At 43.1% G+C, this 27,332-nt stretch overlaps 4 protein-coding genes across 15 annotated transcripts in view; 3 read left to right on the forward strand and 1 right to left on the reverse strand.

Moving 5' to 3' along the window:
- Nucleotides 1-1,324: 1,324 nt before the first annotated feature.
- LOC125769276 (uncharacterized) lies at nucleotides 1,325-4,485 on the forward strand. 3 transcript variants are annotated; one of them, XM_049437934.1, is made up of 3 exons: nucleotides 1,325-1,681; nucleotides 1,807-2,240; nucleotides 2,309-4,485. In XM_049437934.1, the coding sequence occupies exons 1-3, from the start codon at nucleotides 1,670-1,672 to the stop codon at nucleotides 3,912-3,914; spliced, it is 2,052 nt and encodes a 683-aa protein (XP_049293891.1). In that variant the 5' UTR covers nucleotides 1,325-1,669; the 3' UTR covers nucleotides 3,915-4,485. The 3 variants fall into 3 exon arrangements, with proteins under 3 accessions (XP_049293891.1, XP_049293890.1, XP_049293892.1); XM_049437933.1 differs by having other exon boundaries at nucleotides 1,327-1,651; nucleotides 1,745-2,240; XM_049437935.1 differs by having other exon boundaries at nucleotides 1,328-1,651.
- A 1,814-nt stretch (nucleotides 4,486-6,299) lies between these two features.
- LOC125769292 (purine nucleoside phosphorylase) lies at nucleotides 6,300-11,630 on the forward strand. Of its 2 annotated transcripts, none has more exons than XM_049437955.1 (3): nucleotides 6,300-6,504; nucleotides 10,380-10,653; nucleotides 10,719-11,630. In XM_049437955.1, exons 1-3 carry the CDS (start codon nucleotides 6,464-6,466, stop codon nucleotides 11,298-11,300), a joined length of 897 nt encoding a protein of 298 aa, XP_049293912.1. In that variant the 5' UTR covers nucleotides 6,300-6,463; the 3' UTR covers nucleotides 11,301-11,630. The 2 variants fall into 2 exon arrangements, with proteins under 2 accessions (XP_049293912.1, XP_049293911.1); XM_049437954.1 differs by lacking the exon at nucleotides 6,300-6,504 and adding an exon at nucleotides 6,528-9,163.
- Nucleotides 11,631-12,316: 686 nt separating this feature from the next.
- LOC125769296 (purine nucleoside phosphorylase-like) lies at nucleotides 12,317-15,162 on the forward strand. Of its 2 annotated transcripts, none has more exons than XM_049437965.1 (3): nucleotides 12,317-12,910; nucleotides 13,798-14,077; nucleotides 14,496-15,162. In XM_049437965.1, exons 1-3 carry the CDS (start codon nucleotides 12,798-12,800, stop codon nucleotides 15,087-15,089), a joined length of 987 nt encoding a protein of 328 aa, XP_049293922.1. In that variant the 5' UTR covers nucleotides 12,317-12,797; the 3' UTR covers nucleotides 15,090-15,162. The 2 variants fall into 2 exon arrangements, with proteins under 2 accessions (XP_049293922.1, XP_049293923.1); XM_049437966.1 differs by having other exon boundaries at nucleotides 12,345-12,910; nucleotides 13,801-14,077.
- Nucleotides 15,163-17,215: 2,053 nt separating this feature from the next.
- The window catches only part of LOC125769261 (neurabin-1), a 59,435-nt gene continuing 49,318 nt past the window's right edge, over nucleotides 17,216-27,332 (reverse strand). For 6 of the 8 annotated variants that reach the window (XM_049437889.1, XM_049437888.1, XM_049437887.1 and 3 more), the window contains 9 exons: nucleotides 25,640-25,660; nucleotides 24,368-25,458; nucleotides 24,206-24,303; nucleotides 23,753-24,136; nucleotides 21,846-21,899; nucleotides 20,855-21,064; nucleotides 19,671-20,772; nucleotides 19,095-19,381; nucleotides 17,216-19,025 (listed from right to left, as the gene is read on the reverse strand). In XM_049437889.1, coding sequence (XP_049293846.1) covers nucleotides 18,741-19,025; nucleotides 19,095-19,381; nucleotides 19,671-20,772; nucleotides 20,855-21,064; nucleotides 21,846-21,899; nucleotides 23,753-24,136; nucleotides 24,206-24,303; nucleotides 24,368-25,458; nucleotides 25,640-25,660 — 3,532 coding nt within the window. In that variant the 3' untranslated portion in view covers nucleotides 17,216-18,740. The remainder of the gene's footprint in view (nucleotides 19,026-19,094; nucleotides 19,382-19,670; nucleotides 20,773-20,854; nucleotides 21,065-21,845; nucleotides 21,900-23,752; nucleotides 24,137-24,205; nucleotides 24,304-24,367; nucleotides 25,459-25,639; nucleotides 25,661-27,332) is intronic. The other 2 variants (XM_049437892.1, XM_049437891.1) reach the window with 2 other exon arrangements.

Raw genomic sequence — 27,332 nt, forward strand, 5'->3', positions numbered from 1 at the left:
CTTCAACCGTGGGCGGCACACTCAAGGTTGAGATGAGTTCTTCCTTTAACTGTTCCAGCGTAAGGGCACGAGATGACTGGGCAACGATAGCCGCAGATCCTTTAAGCAGCCGACGAGCATGAACGAATTTATCAGCATCCTTCACACGATGTAGGGAGAAAGTATAATCGAGGTCATCCAACCATTGGATGATACATCTGTCGTCGTCTCCCGTGAAGGGTTCGATTGTTTTATCGAGTTTTAAGTCAGCAATCGGTGGTGGAGCACATTCAGACTGGTGTTCCAAAGCCTGAATCTTACGGCGCAAATCCACTAACTCCAATTGTTGCTGCAATCTGCGAATTTCGTCATCGTAAGTAGCCTGGGTGCATTTGTTAGTCGGGTTACATTCTTTGGCCGCACTATCGATATCAACACGCTCCGCTTCGGTAGCGTCCAACATGGCAACACCGCACTTTACGGGGGTAACACTTGAAGCGTCCAAAATGGCGACATCACGCTTCGCGAGTGTGGCACTCGAGGCGTCCAAAATGGCGGCATCGCGCTTCGCAAGTGTGGCACTCGAGGCGTCCAAAATGGCGGCATCGCACTTCACGGGTGTAGCACTCGAAGCGTCCAAAATGGCGGACAGGCACGTGGTAGGAGCATCGGTCAAAGGCGCTTCGGCAGCTGGTTCCTCGTCTGGTATCGGTGTGGCGTCAATTCCCATAATTTCGGCAAACAATCTCCGGATCTGGGCAACGGTAGCGGAAGGGGGAACCACAATCCCCGCATCCGACAGAACGCCCAACATTTCATCACGGCCAGGCATGATCTAAACCAAGATGACACAACGGCAGCACGGGGCGAATCCCACTTCTGAGATGTAATACGGATGTATTACGGAAGATTTAACTTTTCGGAAGGAGGCTTTGGTAGCCTAATAACAAAGACGGAAGGTATAACGGAAGAACGGAAGACAGAACGGAAGAACGGAAGAACGGAAGATGTTGCTTGTACAACGATCCAATAACGAATATCTTTATTCAGCATGACAGTTGCGCAGCACACTGTCATGTCCAATGGTCATAATTCACTCTGACATTTCGAAAGCTCTTCACAATGATACCGGTTGCGGACCTGACACTACAGTATATTACAATTTATTTTAATTTCATTTTCTTATTCTGTTTGCCAATAAATTCGAATGTACATATATTGAGGACAATTATCATTCTAATGCACAATTCACATATATCAGACATGATACATATCCGTAGAAATATGTATAATGTTTCTGTATCACTCGGCGCGCGAACGCAGAATGCCTTCGCGGAAGAACAAAAAGAAGAAATTCAAATTTTTGCTTCCACGCATGATCACGAAATTTGTCAGGAAAAGTAAAAACACAGCGATACAACTTGCCAATTGCTTAGAGTTATCCTCTATTGTGTGAATAATAAACAAGTTCATTTGTGAGAAAGCCTAAATTTGATTAGATTCGATCGAATTAAAAACATACTGCGGGTGAAGATGGAGTCCGGGTGGAGGGTGGTCATCAAGCGCCCAGCGGAACCACATCGCTGGTCGTAAATTTGCAACCCAACCACAAACATTTCGCTCGCTGTTGGAATACATTCCAGGGAACAACGTCTACGCACGTCTCCAAACGGTAATTAAAGGACGACCAATGACCTACTCGGTAACGCTAGCAGCAATTAATTTACTTTTGCATGAATTCCATCCCGTTCACACACGCCACCAGTGTCTCTCCATAGCATGCCCAATAGTGATTCGTCCGGTGGTATATACTCCCCTCTTCCACAGACGACACTGACCGATTCAGAAAGTGAAGAAGAGCTACTACGCCGTACTACGATAACTGTCCGTCGAATATCGGAACGCACGTTTAGCGGCAGTACTAGGGGTGGGAGCGGTGGTGGTGTTGTGACAGCGATCATGATGAACGGTATGAAGGGACGACCGGTGGCGGAGCTTCGGTCTGCTGCAGGAACCGAGAATGGCGGTGCCGCTCTATATAACGGCGGTTATCCACCGAGCCCTAGCGATGTGGAGGATGCAAGTGGCGTATTCCATCCGGATAATGTGGCCATTTTGCACGAGGCCGGTACCATTCCGGATCGTAAGATGTCCTTCCCGAGGAAATGTTGCTTCGTGGCATCGCTGGTCATATGTTTCTTGGCCGTGGTAGTGTTTCTTTGGATTATTCCATGTTCGGATGAACTGTCTTGTCCAGCGCGGTAAGTTACTACAAACATTGTCCCCATACTTCAAAGTTTGTTCATTGTGTCGTACCTTTTTCTTCCAGTGGTGAACGGGTAAAAACGCAAAACTGGATACGAAATTACGAGAAAATTGAACTGAAAGGTGTGATAAACGTTGTCGAGGGTGTGCATGGAAAGAGTAAGAACCTTGTCTTCATGTACCGAGGCGATAAGCTGTTTCCAGAGTTTGATGAGTCGTACAGAAGACGGAACGGGATCATTTCCCTGGTCGGTAGCTCCGGAAAGGTCGCTTGGTACGATCAGATGATAAACGAACCGAAGAGCATCGATTGCACCTTGCTAGATGCAGATCGTAGCGGGGCTCCAGATTGTCTGATACTTGACGAGTACGGTCAGTTGGAGTGTACCGATCCGCTGTCGGGAGAGTGGTTGTGGCACGCGGAAGGATACAATAAGAGAAGCAACAGTGGTAAACAGAACGACATGCTAGACTTCCCACTGCTCATACCAGACGTCGACGGGGACGGAGTGCACGATCTACTGTTCGTAACGAGTTCGAGCGAAACCAAACATAACCGTCTGGTTATGATATCTGGTCGGAAGGGCGTCACAATCGGTGATTCGTACGCAGTTAAAGAGTGTCTGTACGTCCACAAGCTTATGCTGGACGAGGAACTGAACGTAAAGTTTAACTGCGTCAAGGAGAAATCTGAACAGCAGAAAGCCAAATCACTACCCGAGCTGTACAAACTCATTCATCGAAAGGCACTGGATATGCGTGTGGTTCGACGAATGCCTACGGATCTGCCCCAGCACAAGTTCTTTGGCCAAAGGCGTAACACCGAGAAACAGCGCACGATTACAAACGTAGGAGGGAAACAATTAGTGGTCGAAAATCGCGGTAAATGTCCGGAGAATTGTTCCACCTCTGTGCTACTGACGGAGGAGTCAACCGGTGAATTACTGTGGAACGTATCAGGTCGTCAGCTGTACGGTATGCAACCGGTACGATTAAGCTTTTCGAACTTCGGTACCGACAATCGCTCCACCATGTACGGTTTCGTGATCAAGTTCTGGGAGTGGAGTCAGCGTGATCCGGACAATCGTAGCTCACGATTCAAGCGTACGATGTTCCGCAGACGTAAAAACGACAGCAAGCAAAATTTCAACCCTCAGCAGCCCTGGATAGGACCGCCCGGACTGGACGCCATCTCGAGAACAATTGTTTTAACACGAGGCCAAAATCAATCATCGTCCTCTTCGCGACCATCCGGTGTGTTTCGCACGCGTATGCGCTTCCTCAAGGAAACGATCAAGCTGATCGTGTTCAACTCGAGCTACATCAAAATCGAAAACACCAGCCAAAGCAATGTGATCCAGTTCTGCCGCGAGGCGGTCAATGGCGATCCGACGGATGTGCTCTGTCAGCCCGATTTGAATTATCAGGAAAACTCGCTACTAATCGCCGATCTGGACGACGATGGTTCGCAGGAGCTTGTGTCGTATTATTCGACCTTCGTCAAAACCACCGTCAGCGATGCAGACGGGATGGGAGCAGGTGTGGGCGTTGGACCGGGTGCGACCATGAAGCTGAAAACCTACGTCCAGCTGTTGCGACTCGAATCGGAGCTACCGAAATTATACTCTCCGCCTGCGGGACAGGAGTCGGAAGGCGTTAAGCATCGTTAAAGAGGAAGTGACATCCATCCAGCGGAAGGCGGAGGCCACATTCCAAAACATGTGATTTTGTGATCTCATACCAAAAACCTTGTTCCAATAGCTTTGTGTTACTTCAATGTTGTATGTTTTCCTTTTCTCCTCATAGACTGTCACTGTACTAGGTAGTAAATGGAAGCAGATATTCAAACAGCTTAATAATAGTAATGATAGAATAAGTAAAGGCAAGTCCAACAAACGATAATGATAACAATTCGATATAATGGAAGGAGAAGCGCCAGAGAGCATTTGGCCAATACGGGTGTTGAGGTGGCAATGGCAAGCCAAACAGGAGAAACATTGGAACGTAACATTTTTCCAAACCCAGTTTTCCCGGGCAACTGTGTCCTCTTTATTGTACGAGTAGTGATTTTTCATCTTGCACTGTTTGCACCGAACCGTGTCCTTGTATACACATGCACACTACCAGGCGCACGCTTGTATTTTTAGTACACACTACATGCAATCAAAAGAAATGAAGTACTTAGTTTCAGAGAGGAAAACAATGAGAGAGAGGCAGAAAAACATAACAGTTGAATATGAATCCATATGGACCTAATGTTGAATAGAAATGTGAAACAAACATGTCTAGCAGTAAATAATTTGGCTTTTTTTATTTTACATAAATTTATCCACCATCGGGAAAGAAATGACTTAGTAAATTCTTGAAGCGTGATACAAAATTCGTATTCTCGGTAAAGTAGGTTGACATTAACACTCGATCGCGGACCGGAATGATTACATTACAAGAAAAAGGGTTTTATTCATTTGAATATTACGTTTAGCCCCATTTTAGCACAGAGTGAAAATCTACTTTAACTACTTCTCCCGAGTCTTGATTCCCTTAGACGTTACGCACTTCGAAATTGTGGTATCAAAGTCGAAGATGTTTACGACAAAGTATGTTCGCCATTACTATCGTCATCAGTTCTTGCGTTGAGTAGCGCAGATAATCCCTTGAGTACTATGCGAACGTTTGTTTACTGCTTTGTGGAAGTGGACGATGATCTAAATATGATCACATCAAATGCAGCATTTCCAGAGTGGCAATGAGCGAGTTGGAAACCCCCAAAAACAAAGCACAACAAGAGGAAGAAAAAGATTCAATGTAGAACCGAATATTTCATCTTCATGTGGCACGTTTTAGTTCCTATCGTAAACTCGTGTGCAGCGCGTGATGAAAGAGGTCACAAAAACAGTAGTATTCTGTTTTCCTGTTTTGAGTATTTTGAGAAAAAAAACTGTTTTTTTTGTTCGCGGAACATTTGTTATAAAAGTTCGTACACTCTCTCGATGTTTCGGACGATCGTTATTTGGGCTGGGTTTTTTGATAAGGCAACGGTCGCGAAATGGCAAACCCGTTGTTCAACATGGTTGCTGTTTCCAGCTGGCACAATAAGAAGCACGATCGTAGCCCATAGCCCGCATAGTGTCCCTGGAAGTGCAGATCTTGCGATGCACTCGCGCGCTTAATGAGCCATGTTAAAGAGCAACGGCAATCAGCAGGGGTTGTTAAACGGGAAAATCATTTTTACGGACAATTTGAAGATTCTTTATGATCAAGGATCCTTTCCCGGGATCTTGCGGGTTTCGTTTTATGTCCGTCCGGTTCTTGTGGCTTGTTTTCCATCATAGCCATAAACATTATCACTTCTTGCGTTAACAACCATCGGTATCAGTTGGAGTCGCGAGACTTGTAACGTGTTTCCGCCGTCATTGGAAACCTCAAACCCGTCTCATCCGCCTTGAGCTCACACACTCACCTACTAACACCCCAGTGAAAGAAACCTAGACAACTCTGGAGAATCTTCTCACCGTCCTGACTGATCATTTCTTATCAGTGGGTGAGTTTGGCGGGGAGCAACCATCGTCGTTGGCTACAACACAAACGTTTGGATGCCTGCTGACGTACGTACGTTGCTGGATGCGAGTCCATGCCCACCCTGCCGCGTCGTACGATCCGATGTCATCGTCGATGGTAACCATGCGGTCGTGCCGATTACTACCAACTCACATACTCAATACACGATCGATTGTTTTTGATTTGATTCCCTGCCTTATACTTTCACCCACCAACGGTCTAATGCTCTCCGTCTTCCGTTTATGGCTAGACAGAATCCATCGCTTGGCTTGGTGTTTTTCGGATTGTCTAGAGAGTTTGCTGAGAATTTACCCGCTTCTCCACTTTTCCTGCCATGGGATGATCTTCGAACGAACGAAACCAGCTCCACCGAACCATCATCATGTGTACAAGAGCGTGAAGTGAATGGTAACAAAAAGTTAAACAAATAGGTTTACGAGTTTTGTAAACTTGATCAAGAATACGATTGCACCCATGCACGGGTCTTATAAATATAAGATCGTACGTGAAAGTGATTTCACTAAGCTATAGATAATCTAACTGAACGCATTACAGCTCCTCGATTTGCTTCCTGTAACGGAAAAAAGTGAATTAAAGTTACCATTTTCCCGAAATCAACTCTGTCAAACGGTGTGAAACATATCTGTGATTTATAGTACAAATGGCAGCCTTCATCGATAGCAAGCAGGGTATGAGCAGAATGTAAGTATGAAAACTAAATGCAAAGAAAGTGGAGAAAAACATGGTTTGCTAACGGAATGTGAATGTGGAACTGTCGTAACCAGCAGTGCAAATTGTGTAGTGATAGTTGAGATAATTAAACTGCTTTGCACATTGCCTACGGTGTCCCCTCAAGGTTTTGGAATTTAAAAGAGACAGGCCAAGGCCATGCAAAACAAATCGTAGCGATGCACATTTGTAGTTGCATCTCTATCAATCATCTGCACCAGGGCAGCATCAGAAAGCTATTGAAACAAGCGACCCAATGGTGTGCCAGTGTTCGATTCACACTCAATTTGCTCCGGATCAGAATTGCATTGGACAGAGGGAGTAGTGCTGTCTGTGGACGAATGGCAATCACCACCACCCTGATCACAAACAAGCCCCAATCATGGTCATTTGCTTGGTTACTAGGTAGTAGTTGTTGGTGCACAAATTACATTACACCAGTCGGGTGAAGGGCTTGGCAACATATACAGCTGGGGCCCTGTATCCAACAGTGTCGCAGTCAGTGTCTAAAGACTGCACAGGCGAATTGAAGATATTGGTGAAGTCTCTTAATTGAGCATGGCATGAGGCTGTTGCTTCCTGAAAGAGGACACTTTCCACTGCATGTGATGGTAATCAGCCTAAGCAAACAACAGTAAACAAAAGAGTTTTAACAAAACTAAACCACTATGGACCATTATCGCAAGTTGTGATCATTCTTTCTGGAACAGTGGGGCAATCTTTTCCGGGCCCCTAAAATTGTAAAATAGCTACAAGAAAAGAAAGTAAATAATAATACAATCAGTACTGATGAAAAAAAAGGATTTCAGCCGTCTCGATCTTTCAAATCGTCTTGTTGTCTCGTGTCGCTTGGTAAGGGAATCATTGAAAACAAACCAATTTATTGCATCACCTTGTTTTGTTTCCTGATCGCAATCCTTGTTTTGCTCGCGATCATCATCATCATGAAAGCATTCTTCTGTATGATGACCCCCTGGTTAGTTTGTTGTTTACTAAACGATCCTCTCCGGTTGATCGATCGCATAGATAGGAGGCTACGATGTTAATTCTGGTACTATTGCTGATCATTCAAAGCCATAATAATTTTTTCAGCATTACAAACGAAACAATAAGACACCACACAAAACACATCCCGATCACGTGTTGGTGTGTTTGCGATTTTTGCATATTTTTTAGAGACGTTTTAATGTATTTTTTTACTGCAGCCTTGACCTGTTTCAGAATGATAGCAATATATAGAGTAATATATGTTTCTATTACTAGTCCTTATCGTTGGCGTTTAGCTGAACATTGATGATCGCGTGACGTCTTCATCTTGCACAACAACATGTTATTTTGTTGATCCTCCAGACCCTTCTTAACCCTTCTCCGTCTACCACCAAGAACCAGTATTTTGTTGTACGCTAGTTGCAAACAACTGGGACATTCTAGTACGAAGTAAACCGGCATAACTTTTTGCACTGAGTTGATTTTTTTTTGCTTCATTTAATTCATTTCCGCCTCTGTTGTTGATCAAAAGGGGATCGCTAAATGCACGACAGACAAAGAGCAATCGCAAGCTTTAGAACAAAACAAAGAGTTTTAAAATTCGCAACTATTAAATACCACTCGGACAATCGGATTTATCACCGGTAACAGCTGAACAGTTTTCTTAACATAAAACTCGTTCAAGCAGAGCAACACGGTTGCGAACAAACAACAACTGTATCATGCGTCACACACTTCCTGTACAGCGCGTGCCACCAACACTTCAAACTGAATTCCATCTCTGCCAACGAATGGTTTCATGGGTGTAAAACTACGGCACAGTGCTACCTGTTTTTGAGATGCATCCATTTAAACGCATCGTCGATCCCTTTGGCAGGCATGTTGACCACCGCTCGCTCAATGGAAACAACAACACCATTACTTAAGAGCGTCATCATCTTTTCATAATTACCCTTATCCTCTTACCGCTCCCGACATGCTGCCCACTCGCCCTTAACTTTCCACCGCTGCAATCAGCGCAAACATTACTCTCGGACGCTCGTCTCCAACCGGCGCCTCCCAAATACCATCGTCTTGAGTCTGTCACGCGAAAACATGCGCCATCGGCATCGTCCAGCGATGGAGGTTTTATGCTATCAACCGGCAAAGCGTACCGTCACTAGTGATCGAGGTGCGACAGTGTACGGTTCAGTAACAAGGAAGCACACGGGCGACACGAATCTTGTTCAGTGTTGGTCCTTTAGTTTTTTTTCTGATTTAAAAGTTGATACTATTAAGAGCTTGTCACTTTTTCGTTCAATTTTATTAAGTTTGGCAGTGTAATTTTAAAAGTGATTGAAGAGTGTCTCTTCAGCGAATAGATTTTACTAAACTCTATCCGTTCTACAAAATATAACAACACCAAAAAGTGATAAGCGGTACTTAGTCTTTCGAAAATGAGTAAATTCGGTTACCTTCAAAATGGCAACGTACCGAACGGTGTTTCGAACGGTGCTCCTACAGCACATTCGAACGGTCATCATCACCAAAATGGACATGCGAGCGTGAACCGGAATGGTTACGATTCGTTGCCGGCTGCTGAAACCTTCCAGCAGAAGGGAGCAACGAGCGGTCCCTTCCATATGCCACGCACCGAGCACGTTGGGTAAGTTAGTTGGGCGTGATGGTGAACTTTTGTCACACCACGAATGGCTTCTGTCCGAAACCGGAACCAACCGGCACCGACTGGCCAGAGCGGTTGTACGTAGCGGGAAAGATGATCCGATACGGTTTTGGGCCATGGAAAACATGCAAGTGCAGGCGTGGTGAAATTGCACGTAGTACCTTCTTAAGATGGGTAAACTGACGACCAGTGATTAATATGGTCTATCGGCCCTTCTAAGTTCTTGGTTAGGCTGGTTAGATGTTGTAAAAGTGAATATAAATACTATGCAGAAAATTACTTTTGGTAATGATACAGAAACTCTAGATTTTGTAAATAGAAATCCTTGATCGAATGTCTTCAACATGATAAGCGTACTGACTGGCTTTCTACTCTTCTCGGTGGTACTTCAACACAACAATTTGCCGAACAATTGTTATTACCTACTTTTCTAGTCCATCAGTGACCCGTTAGGTCACTGTCTAAACCTTCGGAGAACGAAACGATTTTTCCCATGAACTCGTCGCCATGAAATTATCAGCACGGAATTTACGGCACCAACACCAACATCAAATGATGCGACATTCGCAAATACATGATTATGGTAACTCTCGAATTGATTCGTCGCTCACCCTTATCAGCTATCATCGAGAATGTTCGTGTATTCGAACGGAATAACAAGCTTTGCGCAGCTTCTCTAATTTATGTTTCTGCACTTCTGTACTGACACAGATCAATGGAGTGGCCGAAGACAATTGTGTTCGAAAGTAGTGGCGCTGCTCCACCGATTGTTGCCGATTGACTACAGCCTGGTGTTTGACGATCGTGCCCCCACGAACCGATCAGCAGGGTCATCGCTAGGCGCGTTGACGTCTACTGACAACACGGGTGTCGGTGGGAAAACGGTTTCGTCGCTGGCTGATAACGAGCGGTGCAGCGTAATTTATTTGCCCAGCCTTCGAAAGCCAGGTGAAGAGTGGTATTCCTCTTCACGCATTTTAAACAACTTGGCTTGTACAGCTTTCTTTTTGCCGCAACATTTAGAACGCAATTCTTCAGTGAAAGCTTTAGCATTTCGTAGATTGTTTGAATATCCTTCGATTCTTATTACCCTTCCAGCAATTCATTCGTAACTCCGATACAACCTTCGATTCATTGATCACTCTTTGCTGAACCTTAACGTTAATCGTTTTCCTTTCGCTTGTCTCACCCGACATAGGTACACCTACGACACGCTGCAGGAAATCGCAAATTATCTCCTGGCACGCACGGAACTCCGCCCGAAGGTTGGAATCATTTGTGGATCCGGGTTGGGTACGCTGGCCGATCAGCTGACCGATGTGGATAGCTTCGATTATGAGACGATCCCACACTTCCCTGTCTCTACTGTGGCCGGTCATGTTGGACGGCTTGTGTTCGGTTATCTGGCCGGTGTACCGGTGATGTGCATGCAAGGCCGTTTCCATCACTACGAAGGATATCCGCTCGCAAAGGTAAGCATTACACCACCATAGCAAAGAGCACACACCAAAACTAACCGTTTTCTTTCGCCCTGCAGTGTTCCATGCCCGTGCGTGTAATGCATCTGATCGGTTGCACACATCTGATCGCTACCAATGCAGCTGGTGGTGCAAATCCCAAGTATCGCGTTGGGGACATCATGCTCATCAAGGATCACATCAATCTGATGGGATTCGCCGGCAACAATCCGCTGCAGGGACCGAACGATGAACGCTTTGGACCACGGTTCTTCGGTATGGCCAACACGTACGATCCTAAGCTTATCCAGACGGCTAAAGTGATCGCTCGTCAAATCGGCATCGAGAATGAGCTGCGGGAAGGCGTTTACACGTGTCTCGGTGGGCCCAACTTTGAAACGGTTGCCGAGGTGAAGATGCTGGCCATGCTCGGTGTCGATGCTATTGGTATGTCGACCGTGCACGAAATCATCACGGCACGCCACTGCGGTATGACGTGCCTTGCCTTCAGCCTCATCACCAACATGTGCACGATGAGCTACGAAGAGGAGGAAGAGCACTGTCACGATAGTATTGTTGGGGTCGGCAAGAACCGGGAGAAGACACTAGGCGACTTTGTTAGCCGCATCGTGAAGCATATTCACTACGAAACTAAGAAGTAGGTGTTTAGGTGTGAAAATAATGTAAAGCGTGTTCCGAAGTGAGAAAGTGCAATGTCGGGAAACAAGGCGAAAATGATCGTAAAGTAGGTTTTTAACTCAAAAAGTAGCTGTAAGCGTCAATTTTAATTAGGTAAACCAATTATCGATTTAGTTTTAGGTAAAGTAAACCTAATCGTAATATAGATAGATATATGTAACTCCCAAGAACCTTATATGTGCTATAGTATATAGAGAAAACGATCAAATTTTTACTACAAAATAGGTCATTTTTACAAGTTGTACCGACGATCTGTGAGTAATGCTTAAAATAAACAATTTTTTATTAACAAACACTCAATAATTTAATTAATCTCGAGAAAGAGATAGTATCTATTTAACAAAATAGACCAGAAGTTAAAATGTAATGCATTCCAATTGATAGGCTCTCTCAACGTTAACTCAATTGCAACACCACTGTGACCCACAGCGCATTGACAATGACCCCGGATTGAGGGGACGCGAAAAAATGAACCACAAAGCGCATCACAAACCGCTTTTATCTTTTCAGCTGTACCGTGCTTTAATGTTCCATTGAAACCATTTACGCATCATATGTAGCAGCTGATTTTCTGCCAACTCGCACTGATCGTGCGCATATCTCTTTTACCGCGCGATCATATCAACCTCACCGACGGAAGCAATTGTTTCTGATGATGCCATTAAATTAGCCATTTTACCCAGCTCGGTCGGAAAGGATAAAAAGAGTCCATATGAATGAAACACTGGAATCAGTTCCTTTATGAAAAAAAAATGAATTTGCTGAAAGAGGAACAATACAGAAGAATCAAGAACAGTGATTGTAACGAGTTCCAGTCACTTTTCCATCCGATTATGGTAACTTGTGCAGCGTGCTATAAATTTAGTTATAAATGCTATAAAATTATTATTGCTAGCTAAAATGCAGAAACGTAGGGGGAAACATTTTACTACCAAATTTGTTTCGTAATCGTTTGAATCGTAAAACAATATTGTGTTTTTTTCAAACAATATTTTTAAATAGTGAAATATTTCATCGAAAAAAAAAACATTACATATAATCTGCTCGCGGACAAATTCTCGGAAAAATGGCATCGTGGATCACATAACACTGGAGGCTGTGTTTGTTCTGAAGCCATAACATTCCACGCTTCGCATTCGAAATCATCTCACCGGTCGTATCATCTCGTATCACAAACACCAATACAAAGTTCGCTGGACCAGTCCCAACGGCCACTATTCCACCATCCATTATTCAGTCACTTGCATTCGATCGGGCACCGCGCACGTTCAGACGATCATACACTACGTGTTTCGAACGTACTGTCGACAAAGTGTACAAGTGTACCAACGTGAAGTTTACCTTTGCTTTTAATTCCAATTTTGTGTACAGTGAAGATCTGTAACTTCAGAGCAATATAGTGCTTCACAAAGAAAACGAAAGAAAGTGTACATTTGGTTAAAAATCTAGTCCGTACTAAAATGAATCGTACGAGTGTTAGCGAAAATGGCAACGGACAACAGCTGGCTGCTAGAACCAAACCACCAGGCAAGCGGACCAACGGATTGCACAACCCTGTGCAGGACCATGCTGGGTACATATAAAGTGTTTAATCTAGCTATCAGCCTACGATGGCGAACAGAGTGTTGCGCCTTATCGACGTCTAGAGCAACTTACCAATAGTGTCTCCAAAACTGCATACAAATAGCATTGCAGTGTGTAGTCGGAGAACTCGTTCAACGAAAGATCTCACTGTGACAAAGAACAGACCGTAAAAGGCGACCGGAATGTCTAACGGCCACCCTATGATTGATGGAAAAAGCTGGTTGTAACGGTTTTTGAATTGTATCACAGAGGGGTACAGAAACCCACACTGAAATCCAGCTAGATGAGTCTAGAGCTGTGCTAGGGCAAGGTCGGAGCACACTATTAGCATGACCAGAAAACGCATTTAGTACCATGCATCGAGATACTTTCTCTTTTCAGTGCAGAGTTTAGAAGCATAGCATGTTTTATACAAGGAGTAAATATAAGTTAAGCACATCTGAACCTTCTTGAGAAGCAGGTGGAATGAAGAGTTTTTGATGTGTAATGATGAACGGCATGAAGAACAAATCTAAAACGAAGGATCAGAAATACAGCATTCATGCATGATGTAATAATTCTTATAACTTATGAATCAATTTCCAACTCAACTAAACATGTGTGAGCTTTTATACGGTTTCAAGAAATGGAAGATTTTTCATTTAGTATTCTTGCAACATCTTTGGGCAATATAAATCAGCGTAGTAAAAAAGAAAGGTAACCACTTACCTTGCCTTAACAAGTGATCATCATTTACCTCGCACAGCAAAACATTAGCGTCGATTCGTTCGGGACGTGTCGTTGTCGCAATTAAAACATCAACCAAACACCTATTTGTGACCAGTGGGTTTTTTTTCTTCTTGCTATTGTCCACAATCACCACCTCACACCCGGCAGCAGCTATGGTAGCTACGAGATGGTGCAGGAAATCGCCACTTATCTGCTGGACCGCACGCGTATCCGTCCCCAGTGTGGCATCATATGCGGCTCGGGGCTGGGATGTCTGGCCGATCAGTTGACCGACGTGGATAGCTTCGACTATGAGACGATCCCACACTTCCCTATCTCGACCGTACCTGGGCACGTGGGGCGGCTTGTGTTTGGCTTTCTGGCCGGTGTACCCGTCCTTTGTATGCAGGGCCGCTTCCATTACTACGAGGGATATTCATTGGCAAAGGTAAGCCAATCTGTAGTATACACATTATATATAGCAAAACACTTCTGCGTCCCCGAAGCCTTTACCACTAGTCACAACGAATGATGATAGAGTGATTCAGTCTTCACCACTTACACTGCCAATTCGGCACGAAAACCAATCACAAATAGTAACGCAACTTAGTAAAGCTTTTCTTTCAACAAACGAACATGAATCATTGTTTTTATCTACAAAACTTTCTCATTTCACTGCAAATTGCACGCGAAACTAATTTTTCGATCACTACGAAAGCGTAAACAATGTTTGACAGTTGCAAATGGACGCCCGTTGTGTTGTCTTCTACATATCAATTCAAAATTCAATATGGCGGGTAAAAAAAAATTAACGGTTTTAAATTTTAGTAACTCCGGCGATTTTTCTAATTCTGTTCTTTCTACAGTGTTCAATGCCCGTGCGAGTAATGCGACTAGTCGGCTGTACACATCTGATCGCCACCAATGCAGCCGGTGCCATCAACAACAACTTTCACGTTGGAGACATTATGCTTATCAAGGATCATGTCAATCTGATGGGTTTTGCCGGAAACTGCCCACTGCTCGGTCCGAACGATGATCGGTTCGGGCCACGGTTTCTCGGTATGGCAAAAGCGTACGATCCGACCATACTACAGGTAGCTAAAGATGCAGCCAAATACGTGCCCGGTCTACAGAATATCCTGCGCGAAGGTGTCTACTGTTGTGTCGGTGGACCCAACTTTGAAACGGTGGCCGAAGGCCGACTCCTAGCATTATTGGGCGTTGATGCAATTGGTATGTCGACCGTGCACGAGATCATTACGGCACGGCACTGCGGTATGACGTGCTTCGCCTTCAGCCTCATCACCAACATGTGTACGATGAGCTACGAAGAGGAGGAAGAACACTGTCACGAAACGTTTGTGGACGTTGGCCGGCAACTGGAGGGTCGCATCTGTGAACTGGTAACAAGAGTCGTCGGTACCATCCGGGATTCTAATGGAACTCGAAAGGAATAAGATCAACACGACAAACTCAATGAGCGCACAATCACACAATCACAATAAAAACTTCCATTTGTTTCCCATTTAACTACCTTCGTTTGTTGTTTATTGTTGCCGTTTTTATAGTATGGTTTCGTTTTTGTGTGTGGATGATACTTTGGAATTAATTTTATCATGTTTGAATTCACATTAACTTTTTTTTCCATTCGTTCGATTAGTTCCCCAATTAGTGTACGTTCATTTTGAAACGGTTCTATGTCTTACGTTTTTCAAACTTCCACAAGAGTAAATGTTTCTGCTTCTATTTATATCTTCTTTTATCCAGATTAATACTTAATACTTCATGTTTGTTTGTTAGCTTAACGAGCCTGTTGCCACATTAGTTTCCTTCTTTTGCCTCCGAATCGTTACATTCATCTCTTCCACACATACCAACGGTTCCAATCGGTTGAGCAACGTTGTACTTCTTTATATTCATTTATATTCGATTCGATTTTTATTTGTGTATACAAACATTCATTTCAGTAATCATTTGTTATACCTTAGCTTGGTGCTTTTATAGGCTCTCTGCCACTGGTGGAAGATATAGTACAATCAGCAATCAGTTGACGATGTTAGGCTTCTCTATTCATGTGTCTGTTATGGGTTTGCTTCATGCTTTTACTTCGCGTTTGTATGATGTAAATTTTAACTTTCCTTTCTAGATAGCGTTGTGGTAGTAGAATTGAAGTAAGAAAAGGGTAAAAACGTGTATTTCTTTTGTTTGTTATTCTTAAAATGTGTATTTTAAAGGGATCTCCGATTCTGCCTTGTGTGTTTGTTCCATTGATCCGTTTACTTTCTTTACAGCAATTGCTTAAATTCACTTAATATCAAATGAGCATTTTTTTGTGTGTGTAGATATTGGTTCTGGGATAATATTTTCGTCCATTTTCGTTAGCGTTTATCATCAAACAAATGGGAAAAATCTCATACACGTGTTTTTGGGGGAAGGCTAACGTTATACTGTGGGGCAAAAATGTGTTCAAAAGGTTAATACAAAAATTGGACAACTGTTTGTGTTTGAGGGGTTTGTTTTCGGTTTTATCTCACGATTTACCATCTAATAGTTGTATCGGTTCGTCTGGTTTCTTCATTTAAGTTGCTATCCCTGTCTTCCGACGAGTCTGTTTTTGCCTGCGTTTTGTTTGGTTTGCTTGGTATTAATCATCATTGATTTTATAATTTGGCGTTAGAAGTTTAGTATTTCATTTTATCAACATTTTCTTTGAGTTGTTATTATTTATTTCATTGCCTTCTAAACGAATGTTTAATGTTTCGTCATCCTCGGTCGTGTTCTTCTTTATCGGACAAAATCAAAATGAATGCGATCGGTTTCATGCTGGAGCTTTGCATTCTAAACATGTCAACCGTGTTTGAAATAGAGCTGCATAATCAACTAAAGCCAACCAACAAGCGTCCATCAATCGAATTGTTGATACGCAAAATAAATCTACCGGACATGGGCGGCAAATTATGTTAAGGCCGTATAGCATTTAGAATTCCTTCCCGTTCGAACAATGCATGTCACAACTGCGCCTACCATCCATGTCGGCGCTTTACAAGCAGCAGATTATTGTCTAATCATTGCTTCACCAGACGATCGACATCGACCGTAGGTCAAATTTGATTCGTCAGCACACCACCAGACGGCATGGGATGGACGACACCGTCCTTAGGGTCAGACGCACAACAATTAAATCACTGTGAGAGTTCGTTTTCATAGGACGAAAAAAACGCACACACAAAGAAACGATGAAAATAAAAACTTGCTAAACCACGTCACATCTGCCCGAAACAATATGTCGAAAGGTTAATGGGTAGCATAGCGGCGCGATCCGATAGGGCGGGCCCCTTCGCAATAAGGCAACCTCAGGGATACCGCACATACGCTATCAGCTTGTAAAATTCTTCACTCTCGTTGCGCAATTTGCCATCGATGATGTCCAAAAAGGAATGTTTCCAAAAACTCGATGTGAAAGCAGAAAAATGGAAAACAAACAAAATGGAAGACCTTTATAAGATTTTTAAACATTAAACAAAAAGTGATATAACACAGAAAAAAATAATTACAATCATGAAGAAGAGGAAAAAAAACGATAAACCTGATCGACTGTCACAATTTATTATCGTGATCGTTAATCTTATCCGATTGCTGCAGCTTCCAGTTGTTGCAAACAAACTAATCATTTACTCGTTACTTATGCATATTATACTTGCGTATGTGTCTCCTGTACTTACAATTGTTTTGCAAAAAAAATATCATTTTCACTACAATTTATTTTTTTGTTTTCATTTCCGCCTAATCTAATTCACTACAACGATGATAGAAAGTGCATTTCCTTGCGGAAGGAGGAGGAAGGATAGGAAGTTGGTGATGTGCACGGTTTGGTTTAAATCGGTGCTGCACAACGTGTCCACCATGTATTTTTTGGGGGCCGATTAATTCTTATGACACACATTCACTCACACACGGGCGGCACCTGCCAATCCATCATTCGAACTAACCAGCCACACGCACACGCGTTTGCTTTACGTTTTGGAGTTGTTTTCTTCTATCAATAATGATTACATCATACAATCGTTACATTTGTGTACCTTGTTGCACTGTCTGTTTCTGTCTGTGGCGCCATTTGGCCTGCGGATCTTAATTAATAAATGATCATACGAAGTTCTCAAATCGCTACTCAACTAAGCTTAATAGTGCACTTTCATCCTGTTTAACGGCAGATCGCTAGAAAGGTAGATTCTTTCCTATTTTCTTTTTGTTTCGCTTCTATCCGGATCTAACCGTTCCCAGTACAAAGACGAATGTAAAGCGGCTGGTGCTACGGTTGCCTCTCCGTTGCACGCTGAGTAGGTACCAAAACAACAGGCCCCAGTACAGTATGAAGCAGTAAATTGCTTTACTTTAAAGATATTTTTGATCATAGCTACCATGGTTAATTTTTATTATTTTTTTCTAGAACCTTTTGCTTAGCATGCGAGTTTTAACACGGAGTATGGTTTTCCCGCACAGTGCACGGGAATCGCTGTAGCATGCAATATCAATTTAAATAAATAAATTATAGCCAACACACGCGAACTCAAAATATGTTTTATAATTAAAACGAAAACTTAAATAAAAAAACTACACACGTCTTAAACATAGGAAAAACAAAAAAACTAACTAAAATGTTTTGTAAAGGTAAACAAATACCTCCATATGTATCTCGTCCTTCCTCTTTAGTATACTATTCACAAAAAAAAACTAAACACAGTAACTTTTACAATTAACTAAATACACTTTTTTGTTCTAAATGGGATTTGTTTTCCTGTTCGGCATTTTGTGTGGGGGAGAACAACACAACCATATGGGGCAATACACATGATACATCGTGCGAGTAATACTTATTCCGCATCCTGCATAGCGTTTCATTGCAAATGTCTCTTTTGTCATACTTGCATAACCATTCTAGCAATTATACACGAGTACACTTCCTTCCTTCTTGTGCTCTTCAGCCAAATTAACCGATGGAAATGAGTACAAAAAGGCGCGTTTCGTAACCATTTTCCCTACCCGAACCGTATCTCATAAAACGAGTTCTCTTCTAAATGCATGTCTTCCAAATGTTTGCACGCGCCGCCTTACTTCTGGTATCGCTTTTTTTGCTCCTTTTCAGCTTTCTTTTCTGCTTTTTTGAACAGTTTTTCGCGCTCGCGCCGCTCCTTTTCGTTCTGTTTGCGTTCTTTTTCGTTCAGCCGGCGCAGTTCCTTAATGTTACGTTTTAATAACTTCTTGTCGTCTCCGCCCACGTTCAATATCTTGAAATCGGGCTTGTCGAGCTGTAGCAGTGCACCACCCTCGACCGAGTGCTGCATGAAGGCCGGTATATGATGGTCGAGACCGATGCCGAGCAACCATTGACATACCTGTTGCAAAAAAATGCCAAGGAAAGTTAATAAATAAGAGCAACATGAAAGCCGATCTGCACACATTACCTGTTCGTTTGACCACTCTTCAACGGGACCATTTTTCCACTGATGTGTATCACGGATTCGATCGCTCGAGAAGCTGGACGTTGAACCGGAAAGGTCGAGCGTACGGCTCGGCGAGTAAGCACCGGGTGAGGTCGATCCGCTCGAGACGCTCGACGGTGATGGAGGGCCCTGCGATCCTGTTGTCGGACCACCGCTGGTGGATTGTCCCTGCTGGTGTTGCTGTGGCTGCTGCTGCCATGGACCATTTCCGCCTGGAGGAGATAAATTTTGTGGAAGTATGTTTTTCACTGCGGATGAAACGGAGAGAAAAAGAGAAAAAGCCAAGAAAAAAAGAAAAAAAACCAAAAGAATCTACAATTATCTTTTGGCTTTTGACTAGGCACACGAACTGATTGTAAATCGAAACAAAAGAGATACATTCCACTGTATCGAACAGATCGCTCCATCCCCGTTAAAAAGAGGAAGCAAATCGATACACCGAAAACATACGCACACACAATGGTTCACACATGCAGGTTTGGAACCACACAATCACAAACAGATAGACAAAGAGTTGTTATAAGCGGGATGCATTACCTTTCGGTTGTGCTTCGTTGACAGCTTTCTTGATTTCCACCAACAAATTTTGCGACAACGATGCTGCTGGACTGATGTGTCTTTGCTGTTGGTTGATTTCGGAGTAATCATCGCTAGAGTCACGCGATGAACCATCGTCGATCAAACCACCACCGGAACCACGACGACCTTCGCGTTCCGCCAGCCGTTCCTTCAGCTGCTCCGCTAACAACGGTGGCGTAATGCCCTTTAGACCCTTCGGCCGTCGGCTTGGGTACATCCAGCTATCGCTCGATAGTCCACTATCCTTCAGCTTATCCGTCGACGAACCGAGATCACTGTCGTACGAAGATGCATTCAGATCGGAACCGTAGCTCGAGTTTAGTTTCCCATTATCCGACCCAACAGCGGCACGGTAAATGTTTGGAATCGTGGTGTGTTGCTGTTGATCTGTGTGGCCCCCAGTGGAACTGCGGTCCTTGTTCACCTGGGCGTACACTGGCGGACCAGAATCTTCTCCCTTCAGTGTGGCCACCTTACGATTCATGATCTGCGGCGTACTGTACAGCCCACTGTACTCGTGCGAACCTTCCGTACCGGTTGTGCTCCTCGTTATATGACCCTCTTCGTCGCTTTCGTCCAGAGCACAATCTGAACCGCTATTGCTGTGACTCCGTTTGCCTGGCAGATTACGCTTCGCTAGACCACCTCGCGCTACCAAATCGCTCTTCCCTTTGTTCAGTGAATTATCCAGCAACTCATGCTGCGGCACGGCAACGTCTAGATCATCGTCTTTAGCCGACGGAGGCACCTTGCGCTCGACAGTGGCTGTTTTGCCGTCCTCACCTTCACCGTCCGGCGAAAGATCACTGAACTCGGTATCGGAAAGATCCGTTTCCAGCTTCTGGAAGACGGGTTTGGGTGGCTGGCGGCGGGACATCTGAGGCGTCAGCTTCAGGCTGGCACTGTCATACGGCAGTATCACCGGAAAGCCGGCTTTTCGCTGCGTTTCTTGCAGCTCTTGCTCAAGGCTGATGACACGATCCTTTAACTTCTTTACCAGCGCATTGTACTCGGTGTCTTTCTCTTGCAGATGCTGCAAATAATATTCCTGGAACTGAATCTAGGAAAGTGGAAGAATAAAATTGGAAAAAAGTCATTCATTTCCAAACACTATAAATATCTCAATGCCACTAAACACTCACCATATCCCTTTCCCGGTGCTGATAGTCGCGCAGTATTTTCTTAACCCGGCTGTACTTCTTTTCCAGCACCAAATACTGTGCCTGCGATTGCTGCAGCATGTTCTGATAGTTGTTGGCTTCCTTTTTAATGTTGGCCAGTTCACGTTCCGTTTGCTTCACACGCTCATTCAGCAGTTCTGCCTCGTTGCAGGTCTGCTGATATTTAATGAGCTAGTGAAGGTGGAGTTCGTAAGCACAGGCGGTTGAAGGAGTACGGAGTGTTTGGATACCGGGTTGCAGTTGATGCGTTGAAGGAAGGAACCGTAAAAATAACATTAGCTTAACATTCGTACGCCGTGGGATATATAAGGGGGGTATGTTTAATGTACACTTCTCTCCTGAAAGGTGAGTTTTTGTGTTGCAAAATTCTTCTAAAGTTTGCTTGAGGCAGTTAAACATCTGTGTGTAACATTGAAAAGCAATTAACCTCAACAATTTGCTTGTGTGTGCAAAGTTGCATCATTTCGTTTATAGAAAACCAGCCAAGGTACCTTATTTGAATAGAATTTTATAAAAATGATAAAATATTATTTGTAAATCGTGCCAATATGCCGTAGCTGACCCTAAGTGCTTAGTGTTTAAGTGAGTCTGTGAATAAATATTTGTTTCATTTTTTGTATTGCAGATGGATACATTTAAAATGCGTGAGAGTTTAATGCCAAAAACGAGAAACAGGACAGACGCATGTCTAGTCAGAGCAAAGAAATATTTTTTTTGCAGCAGAACACAACGAATGATCACACACAGTTGTTGTAGATTTGAATGAATTGCGTAAATACACACAAACAAAACGCGCGCGCGCACGTACACTCGCACACATATACAACACATCGCTTTGGTATTAACTTTCTTCCTTGTCCCAACGAAAGGAAAACAAATAAATAAAATAATCCCATCCACCCGCCGGTTAACATAAAAATGTAAAACATAAACAAATGATAGATTAACTTACCTGTTGTTTCAGGTTCAGAATGTCGCCCTCATGCAGTGCAATGGTTTTAAGGTTCTGGACATATTATTGTTTGGTTTTGTGTTATTTTCAAAAAAGTGGACCGATTCATTGCAATAACATTCCGAGGGGGGAAGAGGAAGTTCCATTGGCATTTTCGATGAGTAGAGTACGGTAGATTTGTGATGATTTCGGGGTCGTGTAAATTGAACATAATTTTGACACCGAGAAAGTAAGAGGTACGTGAACATGGTACAGCCAAAGAGAAAAGAAAATCAAATTGCAGTGGAATGGTGTGTTTGGTTTAAATGATTTTTTTTTTGTTGCATAGATCGGTTGCGGTTCAGGAATTGTTTTTTTTTGTTTACATAATTACGAGCGAGTGGGGTGGGTGGTTGGTAGAGTTGGTTGGCAGTGACAAAGATACAGATGCATTGCGTGTGGCGGATTGGAAAGAAAGAAAAGAAATTGGGAAAATATTCCAATAAACAGATGTGTTTTTGTTTCTTGTTGGTATCGGTTTGTCGTTGAGAGGGTAACGAAAGTAAACTGTCGATGCAAATTAAAACGATCGATGGGAATTCAGATTGTATGACGTTTCATCGATATCTTATTCTTCAGTATCAACGGAAACAGGTTTTTTTTATCTACATTATTCATCTACATTGCATTATCGCAATCGTTTGAGGTAAATATTTAAACAAAAAAAGTATAACCAAGAAAACACTACGACCGCGGTGCATCTGTGAGGTGGCAGTGCGAAAGAATAACAAGGTAACACACATGCATGCATTCTGCTCAGTTTTTATACCTAGCGTGACATGCAGAACAATCTTACCGTCTCAATGGAAAGAGTATGAAATTCTATATACATGACTCTTGTAAGCCTTTAGCATCCAGCCCATTCCGATCTCCGCGCTGCTTGGGAGGTTTCGGTCCAGCCATTTGCTTGCTCCAGTTAGAGAAAACCCATAACGCAAATCATATTTGCTCTAGTTTTCCAAATTCTATTATAATGGCAAAGAATAAGAAGCCGAAAAACGACACAAAGCAACTGACGGAAACACTAATGCTGACAATAACACTGCTAAGCTTCTTATAAAAGAAAAGCGAGGCAAAACAAATCTGCACAATGACTAATAGAAACTACAACCTAGGATTTTCATAAGCTATGTTTAACGTCAGTGTTACGTCGACGCACAGGTGATAAACGCTGTGAAACGCTTGAAGCACTATTAAACGAAACTTTACCGCTTTATGCTGCAACAGACATATGGCCATTCCCAATATTGGTTAGAAGGATTGCGATTGCACAGTAAAAAAAAAGAACGAAATGGAATAGAACAAACCAGTTAAACGTATACAAACGCGAAAAACGAAACGCAAAACACTAAACTTGATCGTAAATGAACACTCTGTACGACAAATCTTATCATTGATGCGAATTATTAGAAAATACAGAACAATTTAATGAAAAATACTAAGCATTTCCGGTAGGAAGGTAACAAAAAGCCATTCAATTGTTAATTTTACACTGCCGTTCAATACTAGCAATAATTGAAGTTAAGTTTTGGCTTCACTCGATTTAAGAGTTATATTATTGCAAAGTATTACCATAAAAAAGTGTGTGTTTTTTCTCTATTATTAAATCCATTGAAATATAGAGATGCAACAACTGATAAAAAGTTTCATTTGGTTTAGTTTTATCTTGGATTAATCAACATATAAAGCAACTCAGGAATGATTCATTCCGAAAAGCGAACAAAATCTCGCAGACGACAACGAATTTCAAACCAATTGACATGTTAAGGGACGGTTGCAATGTAAAAAAACTGATGATGGTTGCGAATGGTAGATGAAGATGAAACGATAATACAGTAAAAGCGGTACATTGGCAACGAACTTCTTACCTCCTGTAGGATCCGACGCAACGACTCAACGTCACTGCTTCTTGCGGCCTCTGTTTCGAACAGTGATTCGGCGGCATTCGTCGTCGGACTGACGGGACCTTCCGAAACACTTGAATTCGCCGATACCGGTAACGTACTATCTTCGGAGATTTCTGCATTTCGACGAATATAATCTTCTAGCTGTCGCTTAACGCGTTCCTCCTTTTCACGATCTGCCTGCAAACTTTGGCGGATCAGCTGAGCAACTTCCGAGTTTTCTGGGTCTCGCTCGCGTCCGATTTGGAACCGTACCAACCCGGAAGTGTTGCGCAGAACGGACGCTGCGTACGCCTGCGTAACACCGACTAGACTTTTACCATCGACTTCAATTATTTGATCGTTCACCTAAAATGTTAATGAATGATTGGAATTAATTTCAAATACGCAAAACCTGTGGTCAAAAGTATTGCAAACCTGTATTCTTCCATCACGTGCTGCTGCACCATTATCCGTAATGGTTTTGACGAAGATGCCTAACTTTTCCAAGCCAGCGTCCGCTCCAACACCCATACCTGTAAGCGAGCGAATCAACAAACATGTTACAACGGCTCTGAACTTATGTTAACTATTTCTTACCTATTATGCTCAATCCCAAACCCTCAGGTCCCTTCATCAGTTCCACCGGGAAAACGTCCATCTTTTCGACACGCTTTTCCAGCTCATACTCAGCCGAGGCAGCTACCGGATCAACGTCCTCATTTCGTCGATCGTAATCATTTACGGAGAACGTTGAAAACACTTGCATTGGGTTGGAGCTGAATTTCACCTTTGTGTTCTTTTTCACGTACCCTCGCAAATCATCATCATCGAGCTCTCGTTCCGCCTCTATCAGTCCTGGAACCTCCATCCAGAAGTTACCATCCTCGAAGAAATGCACCCCATCCGGATTAACGTACACCTCCTTGCAGCGTATGGGCGGATATTCGGGAATGTAGAACCCGGCCGAATTATTCGACTCATCGTCGGCAGAAACGTCTGCCTCACTGACAGCATCACCAACCCCGGTTACATGCTGTCGGTGTATCGCTCCCTGACGACCGCTGACCATATCCTTCTCCTCATCCTGACCTTCATCTTCTTGTGTTGCCTCCCCATCGTCCTCTATAGCACCCGTTTCACCCGCAGATTCCTCCAACTTACTCAGATTAACACTATCTGAGGTGGTGGTTGTAACGCTTGGTATCGAATCGCCAGTGTCGACGTACGAATCGGCAAGAATAGATGAGGAGTCGAGAATAGTTTGGTTAAGCAAATCGCAGGTCGTGTTGTTGCCGATGCTCGCGTCCTCCGGTTGACTAGTGGTGGAATTGTTTCTGCTAGAGCTGGTTGGTGGTGGTGGCGGCGGTGGTTTATCACGCATGGAAGATCCCACCGTAGACGAAGAGGAGGTTACATTTTTCGGTGCCTCCAGAACATCCTTTAGCCAATCCGGCTCGTCCGCTGTGGCAGTGGTTGGAGCTTGTTTTTGCGGGACCGGTATCGATGGAAGCTGTGACGGTTTGGTGGCTGGCCCTGCTGCAGATTGGCGTTCTGGAACGGATGATACAGGTTGGCGAGTGCTTGCCACTATCCGTGGGGATGGTTCATCCGTTTCCGCTTTGGCTTGATTATTGAGGAGAATTTGTTCCACTTCTCGTGCCTGTTCATCTGAGAGCAGCGGTCGTTGTCTATGAACGGTATAAGGATAAACAATCAATTAATTTATTTGCGGGTTAATAATACAAGTTTTCTTTTTCTAGCAAAAAAAGCAACACCTCCGATCTTCAACGAACATCGCACATAGATTAGGCGAATTACCTTACTTCACTAAAAGTTAACGTATTGAAAGTGGTTCAATCTTCACTTTACCTGATCTTGTTCTCCAATATTCTACTCCAACGAAGTAGTACAGGAAATACGGATGAAAATGGAACATAGCGAACCAAACGAAAGCGAAGAATCGTAGCCCAACGTAGCGTGGCGGTGTATGGCGATGAGGTGGTGATGATATGTATCGTGTGCATGAAGTGAAGATGGTATTTGTGCGTCGTAGCATGTTGTACATGATGTTTTGTTGTGTTTTTTTGCATGTTTCGAAACAATAGTTTGAATTTCCGAAAATAATCAAATAAATCAGTAAACATAACATGATGCGTGAGAAACAAACATATGAAATAAAAAGAAAGAGATATGAAAACAGTGATCAATTTAATTTCGAAATCGTAAGGACAGGTCCTCTCATGGTAATATATGTAGTGAGTGACGCTACTTTCGGTATCTGAATTGTGCACCCATAAAGATAGCGTGTGTAGACGAAAGCGACTGAAAGAGACCATGCAGTTGAGGCGTGTAATAAAAGCGAAACCGGTGAAGTGGTACCTTTAGATAACAGCGACCGACCAATCACGAATATATCGAATGCCTGAGATACTAATACTAATACTTCTTCGCTATACGTCAGACCGTCGTACCGGCCGCCATAAAACGGACACATAATACCAACCATATAGCTGTTTTATGCGCTACTTTGCTAATCATAAGACGATTAATATAGACATTGTTCCAAATGGAGGCGCACAGTGCCCCGTAAAAACGTCTGTTTGTACCAATGAAAGGTTCTACATACAAATAACAAATTTCATTACATTTTGAAGCTCTTTGATCATTATCATTAGCTGCTGGTTTTTGTTTGCCTAATTCCAATAATATACTTCGACAAATAAACTTTTACATACTATTCCAAGTAAGCGCTCGGGCAACTTTTTATTAAATGAAATGTTACTAAATCGTGCATCGGGCATTTAAAAAAATCTGCGCTGATTGACAATTGCTGCAATTATAATGCATTCAGCAATCGGCATTTATGTGAAGCTAAAGTGATTGCCTCTTTGTTTATTCAATGAATTTCAATCATATCTCTCGTTCCCACCAGAGTATGCCACTAGCGATTCATTACGTTACACACGAAGACAACTAGGTCCCCACTTACAGTTGACGGCGATCATGGAGAGATAGGACACATTTGTAATGCAAAATATGCAAACCCAAACCACCCGCTACAATGCATCGCACGGAAACTGTACAAACGTCACTATGATCGATAGACTACATTCCATGGCAGCGAAATTTATGCCCTTTTCTTGTCGGGTCGTAAAGGAAATGAGATGTGTGCTGCTTGTAAACAACCATTAACACACTACACGAGAGTTCCATTCAATATTACTACTACTGATTTACAAGGAACATAACTCACAAATCCCACGAGAAAACTAGAACTGGGTCAACACAGATCAGATCAGAATCGGGTGTTTACTCAATCTCAGCGGAAGCAAACGATGAGAACCACCGCTGTGATTTACCCGTGCGTGCGACAACTATAGACAGAGATGCTTTGATGGCTTACTCCACCGATTATACTGGGAATTAAAGATGCCAAAATTCTGTCGAAATAGCGCGTGGTTTCTTTTCTAATTTTCACCAAACAAACAGCACCCAATGGTCAATGGTTTCATTAGCAAACCTTGTGTAATACAAATGAACTGTTATGCGGAAAGAATTAGCA

The sequence above is a fragment of the Anopheles funestus genome, chromosome 3RL (assembly GCF_943734845.2).
Source record: "Anopheles funestus chromosome 3RL, idAnoFuneDA-416_04, whole genome shotgun sequence".
NCBI classification, from domain to species: Eukaryota; Metazoa; Arthropoda; class Insecta; order Diptera; family Culicidae; genus Anopheles; species Anopheles funestus.